The sequence below is a fragment of the Caretta caretta genome, chromosome 1, assembly GCF_965140235.1.
Source record: "Caretta caretta isolate rCarCar2 chromosome 1, rCarCar1.hap1, whole genome shotgun sequence".
In the NCBI taxonomy this organism is placed as follows: Eukaryota; Metazoa; Chordata; order Testudines; family Cheloniidae; genus Caretta; species Caretta caretta.
Window position 1 is genome coordinate 158763951 of NC_134206.1, and position 14537 is coordinate 158778487.

Sequence of the window (14537 nt, forward strand, 5' to 3'; positions counted from 1 at the left end):
CCAGTTTATATCCATTTGTTCTTGTGTCCACATTGGTACTGAGCTTAAATAATTCTGTCCCCTGGCTCCTGGCAGCCGGGATCCTGGCCGCCAGCCCCGCTCAGCCCGCTGCCGGCCTGGGGTTCTGTTCACCCAGGCTGGCAGGAGGCTGAGCGGGGCTGGCGGCCGGGACCCTGACTGGCAAGGGGCCGGTGGCCGGGACCTGAGACCAGCAGCAGGCTGAGCGGGGCCGGTGGCTGGGACCCCAGACCGGCAGCGGGCTGTGTGGCTCAGCCCGCTGTCAGTCTGGGGTTCTGTCCGCTGGCTCCTGGCAGCTGGGATCCTGGCCACCGGCCCCTCTCAGCCCACTGCCAGTCTGGGGTTCTGTCTGCCGGCTCCTGCCACTGGGGTCCCAGCCACCGGCCCTGCTCAGCCTGCTGCTGGCTGAGTGAACGGAACCCCAGGCCGGCAGTGGGCTCAGCGCAGCTGGTGGCCGGTCTGGGGTTCCGTCTGCTGGCTCTTGGCAGCCGCAATCCTGGCTGCTGGCCCTGCTCAGCCCACTGCCAGCCTGGGGTTCTGCTCACCCAGGCCGGCAGGGGGCTGAGCGGGGCCAGAGGCCGGGACCCGCAGCATGCCATTAAAAATCGGCTCATGTGCCACCTTTGGTACACATGCTGTAGGTTGCCAACCCCTATTCTAGTGTATACTGTACTTTATGGGTGATTTAAGGGATTTTCAAGGGATATTTTGACTATACGCAATTTTCGTCTTACATGCTGACCTTAGAACCTAACCCCCGCGTAAAATGTGACTCCACTGTACTGAAAAGTTTTAATAAAGTGCTAACAATACAGTTAAATAAGATATTTAAATATCTTATTAATACTAATGTTAATTAATATCACATTTGACTGTCGGGAATTTATCCGCATAGATTTTAGACATTTCTTTGGAAGCTGCATAATTTTTAAATTAATGTCAAAGATCTTAAATAGCCTTTGAACTCAAGGCTTTTGTTGTGTATTTACATTGTTGTGTTTGATCTCTGCTTATTGTATTAACAGTTGTATCTTTAATGAACATAAGAGTTTTGATCAAAAAAGACATTGTTTGTAAGTGGGGGCTAGTGTGCCTGGACAAACAACTCCATTAACAATTCCACAATAGAAAGGCACTTAATACAATTGGCGCACACACTTCTAAAAATTCATTATTTAAATATGATAATGAATCAGATGGGGATTCAGTGCTTTTCTCACTTGAGTTCTCCTGTTTTTGAATGGTGTGTATTTTTATTTAAATTTATTTTTGTAATTGAAATTGCAGCATTATGCCTCCATGCACCTGCAGTTACTGCTTTGTAACTAGCAAAATTCACTTGATATTTTAATTGACTTTAAATTGTTTATTTTCAGAAGCGAGAATTCCCTCTTTAAAAACAAAAAACAAAAGCAAAACTCACACGTATGTTCTAACCTGTGCAGGGCATTGACGGCAGCGTTTTACGTTAGTGCATATGACCCCTGGGTTAGTGAGGAACTCTGGAAGCTCTTTGTGGATTCATAAGGACCCTAAGGGGTATCCTGGTGGAAGTTGCAGTATTATAAGCTCCTTAATGTTACTGGGATTCCTAACTGGATGCAGCTAATCCTAGAAAGGACAGTGGGGAAATAGTTAAATTGATTGGTTGCCCTAAAATTGAGTAGATGGTGCCTTGGATGGTCCCCAGTTGCTATGAGGGAACCCTCATGTGCTGATGCTCTGACTTCACTAATTAAAAACCAAAATCTATATTGATGTATGTGGGTTTTTTTTAATTTTGTTTATAATTGATCCATGAGCATGATATAAATCTATTTGTAAATCTAATTCTGTGTGCATATTCTGATCTAAATGACTAAAAACATATTCACACAAGCAGCACTGTCTTCCCCAGTTAAAAGGGGATCAATAGAATTCAATAAAGTAAGCACTTCTTGTATTATGTGGAATATTTTTCCAGGAATATTAGTGATATGATGAATATACTATCTCTGTCTGCCAGTTAGTCTGAGGGGGAAAAGCTACCTTTTTTTCCTGTAACTTACGTCTTTCTATTGCCTTCTTAAAATATACATAATGGATGACAGTGTAACCTTAAAATATGCTTACTATTATATAGGTACTCTGTTTACACTGACACGACACATAAATGTTGAACTCTTAACTTTTTTCCCTTTAGGTTTGTAAGCAGAATATTTGTAATACCAAACTATCCAGATCTTATGCTATCAGCTTCTGGGGTATGTATTCTGGTCCTTTGAAAAAAATGAGAGTCTTATGAGTCAGACTTCAGTTGTCTGCTTGTTTTGCAAGGATTTGGTTTCTGTAGAGGTGGAAGACTTGCATTCAGTTCCACTCCCACCAAGATTCTACTCTGGGTTTGATCTTTCTATTGTTAGTAAGATAGCGGTGATATGATCTCCGTTTACAGTAATGCCAATTGCTTATTAGGGAAAGCATACTTAGTTCTTAGTCCCCAGACAAGAACTGAAATTGACATTTCTAATGATGGAAGCACTTTCACCATAACAGTTTTTTAATTAAAAGCGGAACTCCACTAACTCATAGAAATGTCAGGAATGCTCTGCAAGTTACTGAATGCTGTGAACAGTGTAGTGACCTAAAATGTATTGAAATACTCATCTCGGTGTAGTACTGAGGTTTGGGATGGAGGAAATATTGGCCTATCTGAATTTGGTTGTAATTATGGTTAGCTGTCTCCATATTAGCTGGCCCTATATCCTACTCTGAGTAGGAATCGCATTCAAAGATGAGCACTGAGCGTTCTGAAGTGCTAAATGACAGTATCTAGAAGGTCCAATGGAACATGTTAAGCCTACTTTTAGTTTAAATTTAATCCTAATGTATAGTCACATGCATTTTAAATATTGTTAATTTTCAATATTACTACCCTTTTTCTTGTTGCCATTGGTCTCCACTTTTAGTGTGACTCACCTTTGTTTCCTATCCACTTCTTTCTTTTTTTCTTTCTTTCTTTCACTTCTGAGGTTTTATTCTTCATAGAGATTTAAAAAAAAAGCTGTACTGTACTTTTGTGTTCAGCTTCTGTGCATTCAAGGTTTCTCTGTTCCAAGGCTTCTTTCTGTGAGGTTGTAGCATCATCTTAATCTGTGCATTCTTCTTGCTTTTCACATCATTTCTAGTTCTTTGGGATGGTGAAATCACACAGTCCTCACCAATTCTTCAGGATTAACTCTTGCTTGAGAGTACTGACAAATTAATTATCAAGGGTCTATTCAACAATTTAGGTAGATTAAACATTGGGTGGACCAGCCAGCCATGATAGTTAATGTCCCTCTAACAATTAATAAGCATTAAAATCCCGGATATTTTTAGATGAACTGACGTGTTTGAAGTCTTAATCAAACTTCTCCTCCTTGCAAGACTTTCTGAATTGTAAGTCATGTGGTTGTAGAAAGAGCAAGAGTTGTTTTTATCAGTAGCACCACATGACAACTCCAGACCCAGAAAGAATGAACAATCGGAGGTGATTCCAGTCCTCTGAGAGGGGAAACTATATTCTCTATTAATGTGTATGCAGCTCAAACCTCACTAATGGAATTGCACAAGGGGGGAGAATACACTCTAGAACTGAAGTCTGTAATGTTGTGGTAACTGTGATATCTTTTTATTTGATTTCTTCCTATTGCATGCCCACAGGTTCTGTATTTTGTTCCCACGCAGTATCTCTCTGAGCAATTTCCGTGTTAGCCCCTGGCTTTATTTCGTTCATAGGGAGGCAACTTCAGTGATATTTCCCAGAACAGAGTTTAATCTCAAAGATAACTAAGTTCATTGAGGGCTTTCTTTGTCACTACATTTATAATCCAAAGGATTCGGGTACTGTACGAGGGTGGGTGAGGGAAAGAGCAACCTAAGAGGAGTGTCATTAAGATGGTGAGTGCATAGCACACTTACTGTTGTGCTATTTATGAGATGCTCAAAATCCACTCATCCAGCAACCCAATTTCCACTACAAAGAAAAATAACTTTTTTGTATGATTGAATAACTTAGAATTGAGCTGAATTATGTTTTCATTAAAATGCCTTCATCTGCAATTTGAGAACATTTAACTAGTTTCTTTGAGGGTTTAGAATCTCATGCATGAAGTATCTCGAGGAGAAGTATGATTTAGCTAGCTTCTGAAGACCATGACTGGCTTCTCTGTGCCAGTGATTTGTGTTAATCAACCCGTCCATTTGAATTTATTCAGGATTGTACTCTGAGACTTTGGGAATACAAAAGTGGGAAAGAAGTGCACTGCTGTCATCTAAACAGTTTGAATAAGACTGAGGCAACCAATAATGACAAGGTATGGGTATGTGATGAGTTGTGTGTGCTCCTGCTTTCATTGTGCTCCTGAATCCCATGGCTTAAAAACATGTTCTGTTACTGTTTAGTATTATAACCAGCTCTTCTTTATGGTGGTGGGTGGGAGATCCTGTTTAAGTTGTAGAAACCACAGTTCATAAAGAGTGGGATTTAGGAACATAAATCTCACTAGAACTAAACAGAATTTGTGCTCCTAAGTCATTAAAGGGCTTGTCCACACAGCAATTTAGTGTGCAGCAAGCCGGGTTGTAAATCTGCTGCACTCTAGTTTGCTGTGCACTAGCTGTCTGTGTGGATCCTGCTACTGTACACTAAAAGTTCTATAGTGTGCTTTGACCTGCAAACATGGTAGGTCAAAGCGCACTACGAAACTTTCAATGGATGGTAGTAGGGTCCTTGCAGCCAGTTAGTGCACTGCAAGCAAGAACATCTGCTTTCTGGGCACTAAATTGCCATGTGGACAAGCTGTTAGGCACTTCTGAAAATGCCACCCTCTGCTTTCTGCAGTTATCCCAAAACTTGTGTTTGAAATTAAGACGAAGCTTTCAATTTGTCTGTGGTATACAAAACTTGCCCTTAAACCTAAAATTGTTAAGCAGATAGTGAAACTGAAAGTCTAACATGAAGCAACTTTGAAACTAGTAAAATTATAGCTTTAACATCCCTGGAAGTTACATTTGAGCAGAAAGTTTCAAAATGTTTGTAACAAATTACCAGGAGAGGAATTACCTTACTGAATTGAAACGCTGAAGTATATTTTAATTTGTATTGAAAACTCTTGGATCTGGTGGTATCCATTCTTGCCTCCACATATGATTTGTTCCATACTAGCAGCTGGAACAACAGAGTATTGTCCTTGCCATCTGCAGTGAATCTGAGCCAGCTACCACTTAGCCTGTTCAGTCATCCATGTGTTGCGTATCTGTGGGAAGCCATCTTTTGCTTGGTAGGTTATTCTTTTTGTTGTTTTTTTATGTGACTGTGTAGCTCAAGGGTCGGCAACCTTTCAGAAGCGGTGTGCCTAGTCTTCATTTATTTACTCTAATTTAAAGGTTTTGCGTGTTGGTAATACATTTTAACGTCTTTAGATGGTCTTTCTGTAAGTCTACAATATATAACTAAACTATTGTTGTATGTAAAGTAAATAAGGATTTTTAAATGTTTAAGAATTAAATTAAAATGCAGAGTCCCCCAGACCGGTGGACAGGACCCGGGCAGTGTGAGTGCCACTGAAAAATCAGCTCACATGCCGTAGGCTGCCTACCTCTGGTCTAGCTATTCTGTCTTTCATTGAAACAACAAGGCTTGATCTTCTTCCATATGAGTCAGATAGGTGACACTTTTCCCTGTGTTAGTCAGTTAATGTCCCAGTCTAGTGTTAGACATGGGTTTCTAGATAGTGACTGTCGGATAAAACTTGAGGGTTTTGCCACTTGTGGCCTATTACTCCTAAGGCACTCTTACCCCAGTGTCCAGGCTAGAATCCAAGTGAAGTATTCCATTCTGCATTGTTAATAGTCCCCTATAGTTTCAGTTGGAGAAGGTATTCTTCACCCTCTCCCTACAGCTGAGTGCTAGGCTCTCTTTAAAGGGTTTGCCATTTTCTAAGTGGTCTGTGTATGACCTCATCCTACAGGCCTGCATGTACAGTCCCATCTACTTAACTGGGAGCTGAGCAGGTGGAAGGACTGTAGGATGAGGCCAAAACCTGTCAAGAGCTTTGGGATCTTTATTTGAAAAGTGCTCTCTAAATGTTGTGAAAAGGTTATTTAGCAAGTTCTTCTGTGTCAGAGGAATAGCGTGCAAGTCCTTCTCAAATCCATAGGTAAGCCCCTTCAAGCTGGTCCTCTGTATCATAGAATCTAGTGCTCTGAACCTAGAATTTGCTTTTAATTGCATCCAGAGTCTCGTTTCAGACAAACCTTAGAAAGCTCTTTTCCTCCCTCCACAGAAAGGAACTAGCAGTTTGATGTTTTTAAACTGTCATGAAATATTAATGAAAGGAACCCTTGGAGACAGTTTTTGGACTAATGCATCCTCCCGCAGACTGGTATAATTATTTACTCAGTTTGAAGGAACAGTAACACTGTTTCAGAACTATATATACACAACCCTGAAGTCTGTAACTCATTTACTGCTACACGTAATGTGAAAAAGTACAATTAGTTTATTTTTTAAGTGGTAGTTTTCAGGAATAGTGTAACAGACTCTTGCTGTCACCTCATTTGATGGCACTTGAGTAAGTTGCTCCTCATGGGAGAAGCTTGGAATGGAGAGCATTTACATTTCATTATGGTACCAGGAATCTATTCTCAGTTTCTTTCTCACCAAGAAAAAAGTCCCAGAAAGCTTATCTGCGACATGTCACTATATCATTGCAAGCCAGCATTATTTTACAATTCTACTATACAGGTTGCATGGAAAAATAAACAGTGTCTACATCCAGATGGGTTTCTTGGACGCTATCGTCACTTCAGGTTGAGCTCTTTCTTGAATCTGTGAGACCTCTTCTTATTGCAAATTCTTACAAATGAAGTAGCCTTTTTTTTCCATCTCCTCTAAAAAGCTAGCCTTGGATTGGATCTATGTGTGTGGGATGATGGAGTCTGTCAATTAGCTTTCAAAGTTGGTGGTTTCAAATACTGTTGTATTGTTGCTTTAATTATGTATGCTAATATACTGGTCAAACCAGGCATCAGTTTTTGTCTCCAACTCTCAGTAGCACATCACAGCCTTCAATACACTATATTGCTAACATACCAAACCTTTGTTTTTTGAGAGTGCATGGCCATCAATGAATACACGGATATTAAACTCCTTACCTTCAGATTCTCAACATTCAAACAATTCAGTCTCGTAGAGAATGTGTTCTCTAGTGTTAGCCCATGACTGATGACCAGAAGAGAGCCCATGCTTCAGAAGTTTGACATTGCATTCAGTGCCAGAAGTACTGAAGAAGTCACTGCTGTAACTTTGTCAGTTGTGGTATTTCCCTGTCTCATGGAGGCAACAGCTTCAGAGGATAGTGACTATCTTTGACCCATACTTCATTGTATTGTGTAAAGGAATGGTTTCACTTACTCTTGCCTTATTCTTTAGAGTCTGCTTTTCCCGTCAGCACATTACAGACTGTAGCTAGTGCATTAGCTATAAAGGCTTTGATTACAAGAGAGATCAGATGGGATGTCCTTGTGTTTTCTGCTGCTCCATCTGGCATTTTACAATTTTTGCTATTTGCCCACTGCAAGTTCACTGAAGCTTGTGAGATGAGTGACTTGATTTGTCTTTTTATTATAATCCTGCTTCATTATAATGACAGTGCATATGAGCACAAGAATTGATTTGTTTTCACCATCCATCAGGCTAAATAGATTTGTCTTGGGGAAATATATGGTTGTGCTGAAGTGATGTAGACCTGGTCTCAGGAGTAGTCATTTTAGCTGATGATAGGGAACAAGTCCCACAGTAGTGTGGGCATGGACTTCTAAGGTTATCTAGTCCAAGTGTTCACCTGATCTGATCCATTTGTCTAAAGGTCAAAACAGAAATTGTGCAACTCTACCCAAATACTTCTGTTGTGTTTCACAGGATCACTGCTTCTAACAGAATGTCAAAGGTTAATTTTAAGGTGATGGCTGGCTGAAGTAAAAGGAGCGACACCTGTTTACCATGAATTGTTTCATTAGAATTATATTTTTACTAAGTATAGTGGTCCCATGGGCTTGCCTAACCAAAAAAGAAAATGTTGTTTGAGCGCTTGCATTTTATTCCACAATTAAATAAGTTACTAGATCTCATTTCACAGCCATTAAAAAAAACCTGTCAAACTGACAATTTAAGAGTTGAACTGTGCTGCTGGGCATTTAATACCAGTGTCCCTTCTGGATCTACATACAAAGCGTACCCTGCCTATTCTGTCTGTTAGCATCACTTATGCCACAAATTGTCTGTTAGGAGTTGGTGCTGCAGGAGATCTAGAATACAACTTTGTTTTTCTAGAGAGCCCACTGCTGCTGTTTGTCAACAAGGGAAGCTATCATTTCTACAAAATCACAATGTAAATAGTTCTGTTTACCCAACTGTGGAGCTATTCTTAGTAGCTGCAATACCTCTCTCATCACACCCTTCACCCTCACCTTCTTCGATATCTTAAACCTTGAATTATTTAGTATCCATGTATTGTATAGAAAGACTGGATCCCATGTGTAAACATGGAATAATTGTTTCTGCAGAGCAGCAACAGACCAATCCCATCTGTTCTCAAGTGCTCTGAAATTTATTTCTCTGTTGATAGTGACCTTTAGAAAGTGTTCCCCTCATGACTAAACAGATGATTAGAGGAGGGAAGTACATGCTGCCTGGTTTTTATTTTCAGCTTAGAGATGATATTGCACAGTGCATTCTTTCTTTCTTTCTTTGTAATTAAGATATTTTATATCACTAGTGGGGTGTAGATATGGATGGAAGCCACTGTGTAACCTTCTTTCCTGCTGTTCGTGTCTCTATTTTTGTGGCTTATAAACCAAACCTACATGAATCTGGTTCTCTGGGCAAGAGGGGTTATTATCTTGCATTACACTCACTACCCAGGGTGTTGAAAAGCAATGCATCCCTTGCTTCCTCCCCAAATTACGTGTACAAACATTAGGCCCGGGACACTGCCTGCACTCCAAACAGCCAGCTCAAGAAGTAGGAACCCTGTGATTGCTCCTGAATTGAGCTCAGAGCCATAGTTAATTAGGGACTCTATGCAATGACTGACCATTCACCCAGTGTTGTGCCAGAAGAGGTGCTCAAAAACCCCTTTTAAAGTGTTGCCAGCATAGTGAAGGAAGGATTGGAATAATTCCCCTGTTCTGCTGGAGCTGAGCTTTTCCCTCCCCTCTGAATAGGGAAACTATTCCTTCCAGAGATGACATCTCCAGGGCTTTTAAAAATACATAAGAGCAAGTTTTTGCCCCCGCCCCCTTTTTTTTTTTTTTTAAACACCCTTGACTACAAAAAGTACCCCAGGCAGAATTCTTGCAGCCTTTTTAAAAACGAAACAAAACAACAACAGGTTCTTCATTACTATCCACCCTCAAATCAAACTTAATGCTGTGGTACACAGGCAGTATATTCAGTAGTTTTCGGGCAGGAAGTAGAATATTTCCAGCAAAGGAATTTAACAGCTTTGTCCAGTAAAGCTACCTCCCTCCTTGGTTATTAGTGCTTCTGCTGAAATGAGCCATTTCCCCCGTCCCACTCATCTTCCTTTTTACAGCACACATCCCACTGGAAGCCAGTTTATCAAAGGGTGAAATTTGAGACCACTTTACAAAAACATTGGCTACACATCACTGCATTCACTTTTTACACCAGACCTGGTGGCCATCATCTTCCTGCTATATGTAACCTATAAACCAGTAGGGTGGCGTTCTGGCTAAGGACACTTAAAATATGTGAATGTTTCCCCTATAATTCACAGTCCTTAAAAGCTAAAATGATGCTGTCATCTCCTTTAGGCTGCACCTGCTTGTTTATTCGCTGGGAGTCTCTCAGTAGGCTCTGTGCTGACTTCATGTCTGGTTAAATTATTCAGATAGTTATGCTGACTATTTGTGGGGGTGGGGGGGACACGGAAGGCAAAAATGTGATATTTTGGGGGGAAAGGACTACTGTCAAGCTATTAACTTAAGCTTGACTAAATTGTGTTTTAAAATGGAGATCCCCATTAAATTCCATAGATTAAGTGCCTAAATTAAACCTAAATTTCCCCCCTAAGTGTTTAAGGTTATAATGACATGTTTTTTTCCCTCCTGTCAGAAATATGCCGTGTCGAGAATAGCCTATTGTTGTCAAGGAAATTACATTGCCATTTTATGCGACTGGTAAGAATAAAGGGGAACAGTTGCTAAAATTATAGCTATTTCAAGAAAGGGCAGGGGACAGTGAGACATCCATTGCTGGGAGTTTGACTCTCTCTAAATTTAAAGTGGCTGTCCTGTTGTGGACTCTTAAAGGATGGGTTTCATCATGGGCATGTCAGTGGATTTAGCATTGAGGATCATGAGAGCCCTTAGTATCAATTCAAACAGAGGTGGCTCGAAAGTTGCTTGGTTTAGTAAACTCTTGCAGTGTTTTATAAAGTCTTTGTATACTCTAGCTCCTCTTGAGTTCAGGACTCAGTGGAACAGCTCTCAAAGGCCAGGGTCTTTGGGTCTGAGCCCAGTCTTTACAGTGCTATAGGTCAGGAGTCAATGTAAGTCAGCAGAGATACCAGTGTAGAACAGCATTAAGAGCCACAGCTAAGGGGCTGTGCTGCCCATTGGGCCCAAGGATATGGGCTCAGCCATGCAGCAGAGTACTAGTGAGCAGTGAGGCCAGGGAGTTGCTGATGAACCCAGCTCCCAGGCTGTTGTGACCTGTTAAGCCTAGCAAAATGAGTTCCATCTTGACACACAGGCTTGGGTACGGTGAGAAGGAGAACAGCACCCTAACTTGCCTGTGCTGTGAAGCTGGGAGCTCCACCAGGGAGACACTTTCTCCCTTTGGTGAACCTCTTGTTTGCCAGCCAGGGAGCCTTGTTCCTATGAACTGAACTGAGACACCTGCTGCTGGGCTTAACAGGTCTCAGGAAGCTTTGTAGGTGGAGATCATGGATGCAGGGGGATAGATATTGGGCCTCCCCGTTGTACACCAGCCCCAGCGCAGAGCCCATTTTCTTGGCCCTCCTTAGTTGCATACTCTCCCCCCCGCCATCCCTGACTCCCCTTACCCTGGTTTATTTTTGCTGATGCTCTTTAATTACCCTTCAAGCTGTAAACTCTAATGTAAATTGCACTGTGAAACAATGCATGTGATTACGAAACTACATTCTTTAGTAGCACATGGCTTATTATTTTTGCTAATCTTCCTTTTAAAATAGTCTAACCTTAGAAAAAACAGTTCAGAATGATTTTTCTTTAATGTAACGTGGAAAGAAATATTAAATTTTGCGGTATCTGCAATCTACTTTGGCCTCTGGGGTTGTAAATAAAGTAGTTGTAAGTGTTGGAGCCAGTTTCTTTTTTTAGAGTTGTACATGAAATGCTACTGATTTTTGCTCAGGTACTAATTTTGGAGTGAGTAGATGCGATTTACTGTGTAGAAGTGATTGCCCCAGGCAGGTGTGATAATGGTAATTCTATTTTATTTCTGTTTAAAGTATTCCCACAGTTTACATCTTCCAATTTGATGCTGCTACCCAGCAGTTAAATTACAGACACCAAATCTCTTTGAAGCATAAAGGCTGGGACATTGCATTTGAGGAAACAGGTGGGCTCTGGATACTCCAGGAGAACAAAGCAGCATCACTTCTACTCTACAGGCCTGTGGATGGACATTGGCAGGTTAGATGTACTCTGATACAATTGCCAATATCTTGTGTCTGCTCCAGTCCCCTCAGCAAAAGGCAGAATAACTGAATGAAAATTAAATGGCACAATTGCTTTAATGCATTATAGTTCTGAGCTGAGGTCAGATCTGGGTCTGATCAGAGATAAGCTCATCCTACTTCCTTCATTTGTGCAAAACACAGAATTTAGCATGACTGGCAGTCTCTGCTCAGGAGATACCCAGGTCTGACCTAGAAGAGTGAGGATTGAGGTACCTGCACAATGGTTGGCAGCCTTAAACCTGGTTTAAACTAGCATCTCTGCTCTTAAACGCGACTGTCACTTGATTTAAAAAAAAAACCAAACCCTGGTACTCTCCTCTTAAATCTGTACTTTCTCCAACTTTTTTTCTGGGTGGGGGTCCCTCTGCAGCTCCCCACACCATCATTTTACCCTAACCCAGTGGTTAAACTAAAAGGGAGCATAGGGGAATATAGCTCCCCCTCCTCCCAAAATCCCATTAAGAGCTCACACTCTATGGTTTTGAAAAACTGCTTCCCTCCTAAGTGGCTGGGGATGAAGAGTTGCTGGGAGCGGGGATTTCAAATGGGAGCAGCAAGAGGAACTGCCTGACTGAAGAATGAGACTCTCAACCTTCCTAGTAGTAGGCTGAGCAGCTGTACTAGTTTCTTGGTCGTAGTCTACCACCCTATCCTTGTCCCAGCAGCCAACTGACTCTACAGGACGCGTGTCAGCTTCCACACTGAAGAGTGTGACACGCTGACATAGTGCTGCATCCCAGGAAAACCGCCTAGTCTCCGTCCATCCCAGTGAGAAATGTGCTAGCTCCATTGCTAAAGTGGTTTTGGTGGTAGGGTGTAGATTCTGCTAGCAGCCTTCAAGAAGAGGGAGCTAGAAGAAAAATAAAGCATGGAGGAAAATGCTCCCTGCCCACCTTTTTCTGTACCTATCTGAAAAGGAACCTCTGTGAGGAAAGAAGAAACAGTGGTGGCCCTGTTGTTAGTATCTGTTATTGTTCAGTTGAGAACTGAGTCACCAAAGCTGAAATGTGAGCTGTCAGTTTCCCTGTAGTAGCCATTAGATTTCCAGACAATAAATTCATCACCCTTGTAAATCTAAGAGGAGTGGGATATAGTTGGAAAAAGTTTATTTTAAATTTGGTTCATGGGAGTGTTCTTGGACCTTCACCTCTTCCCCAAGCTATTTCTTTACCTCGTTGATTTCCAGAAAATTGATTCCCATTTTTCCTTCAAATCCTTGGGCAAGCTCTGTTTTCCAGGCCGCCTTAGGTAGCACATGGTGACCCCATGCCAGGTCTCAGTGATGAGTTTGTGGGAAGGAAAGGTGTTCTGTTAACTCTCCTTTCTTCATGGTCCTCAGATGAGGCTTTGCATTTCTCAGCATGCTGGTCAGTGTAATGTGCTTTGTATGATTGCTGCTGCGGAGTGTAGTGAATAGGTGTTCTTTCCTTTCCCAGCCTGTTGCTGATGACGAAGGATTAATGAAAATGTCGAAGTACTTGCATGACAACTGGACAATGTTTGAAGGTGAGCAACTTTGTCGAAAGGGCCAGGGAACATGTTACAAAGGGTTAAAGCACAAGGGAAGGAGTCAAATCAGAGTTCTGTTCGTGGCTCTCCTTCTGGCTATGGACAAATCACTTAGGGTGTGTCTACACTGAAGTTCGGAGTGAGCCTGTCAATCTGGGTAGACAGACTTGTGTTAGTGGGGCTTGAGCTCACACAAACTGAACATACAATTGACACCTGTATTGGCAGTTTCAGTGGAGATAGCAAGGACGGAGTAGCCACCGATGCTGAACTATTCCTTCAGCTTAAAGGCAGCCCCTGCATGTCTAAGTTAAAGCACTTTGGGAAGACAGTACAAGGAAGCTTGCCCTGCTACTCTGTGCTGTACCTGAAAATGAAAATATTAAGCATCTATTCTGGTGGAGGTTTTGTTTATGGTTTTTGCCCTTGTTTTTTCTAGAAAAATGCCTTTTCTAGTTAGCCTGCAGGAACCAGACATTTTTAAACAAACTTAATTAGAATCGCCAAGGCTGGTGGGGTAGGAGTCAATGGATGTCTTGTTATATAGTCAGGTGTGGCTTAACTCTGTGCATGATTGAGGCTTCATGCTAGGATGTTATGAAGCCTGTTTTAAAAGAAGGCAAAGAAACCCTAACTTCCATCCTTGGAGGACCATAATTATATATGCAGAAAAATTAGCCCATGTAATTTGGAAGAGTTGCTGGAAAACTAAATTTAATACCTTTAATATCTAATCTAGTGAATATTTTCTGTATGCCATTTCCATTAAAATTGGGCTCAATCTTTGAAGGTATATTTCTGTATCCATTAAAAGGGAGTATATCTGTAATGTTTTATACAGCTCATATTTCAAGGAATATCCATGTTAAAAGCAGGGTCCCGAGTGAGAATGAGTAATACAGAAATATAGTGGAAAACAAGTCAATTCTGAGAGTTGCTTTCCAGCATAGCTAATTACCGTTATGTATTATAATAGTCTCTGGATATCTGCAGCTGGGAAAGGAGGACTGTTCAGAACATAGTGATTATTATAGCTAATTAACGAGGAGGCTCAGTTGATGAGCACCTATGTAATTAGTGCTTTTACAGATTATAAAAAAGGTACTTATCCTACTTGATAAAACAATGAGATTGCTTGTGTTGCTTCCTCCCTTAGACAGCTGGTGACCATAGAAACTGTAAGACCTCTTGTAACCTAAGATTATGGAAGCAGAAATTGAATACTTAAACCTTCAG

General features: G+C 41.3%; 1 protein-coding gene across 1 annotated transcript in view; it reads left to right on the forward strand.

The window, feature by feature from the left end:
* Positions 1-14537, forward strand: part of WDR4 (WDR4 tRNA N7-guanosine methyltransferase non-catalytic subunit) — a 29998-nt gene that overhangs the window by 13266 nt on the left and 2195 nt on the right. The window contains exons 6-10 of the mRNA XM_048865708.2: positions 2201-2261; positions 4257-4355; positions 10181-10245; positions 11562-11745; positions 13229-13298. Coding sequence (XP_048721665.1) covers positions 2201-2261; positions 4257-4355; positions 10181-10245; positions 11562-11745; positions 13229-13298 — 479 coding nt within the window. The remainder of the gene's footprint in view (positions 1-2200; positions 2262-4256; positions 4356-10180; positions 10246-11561; positions 11746-13228; positions 13299-14537) is intronic.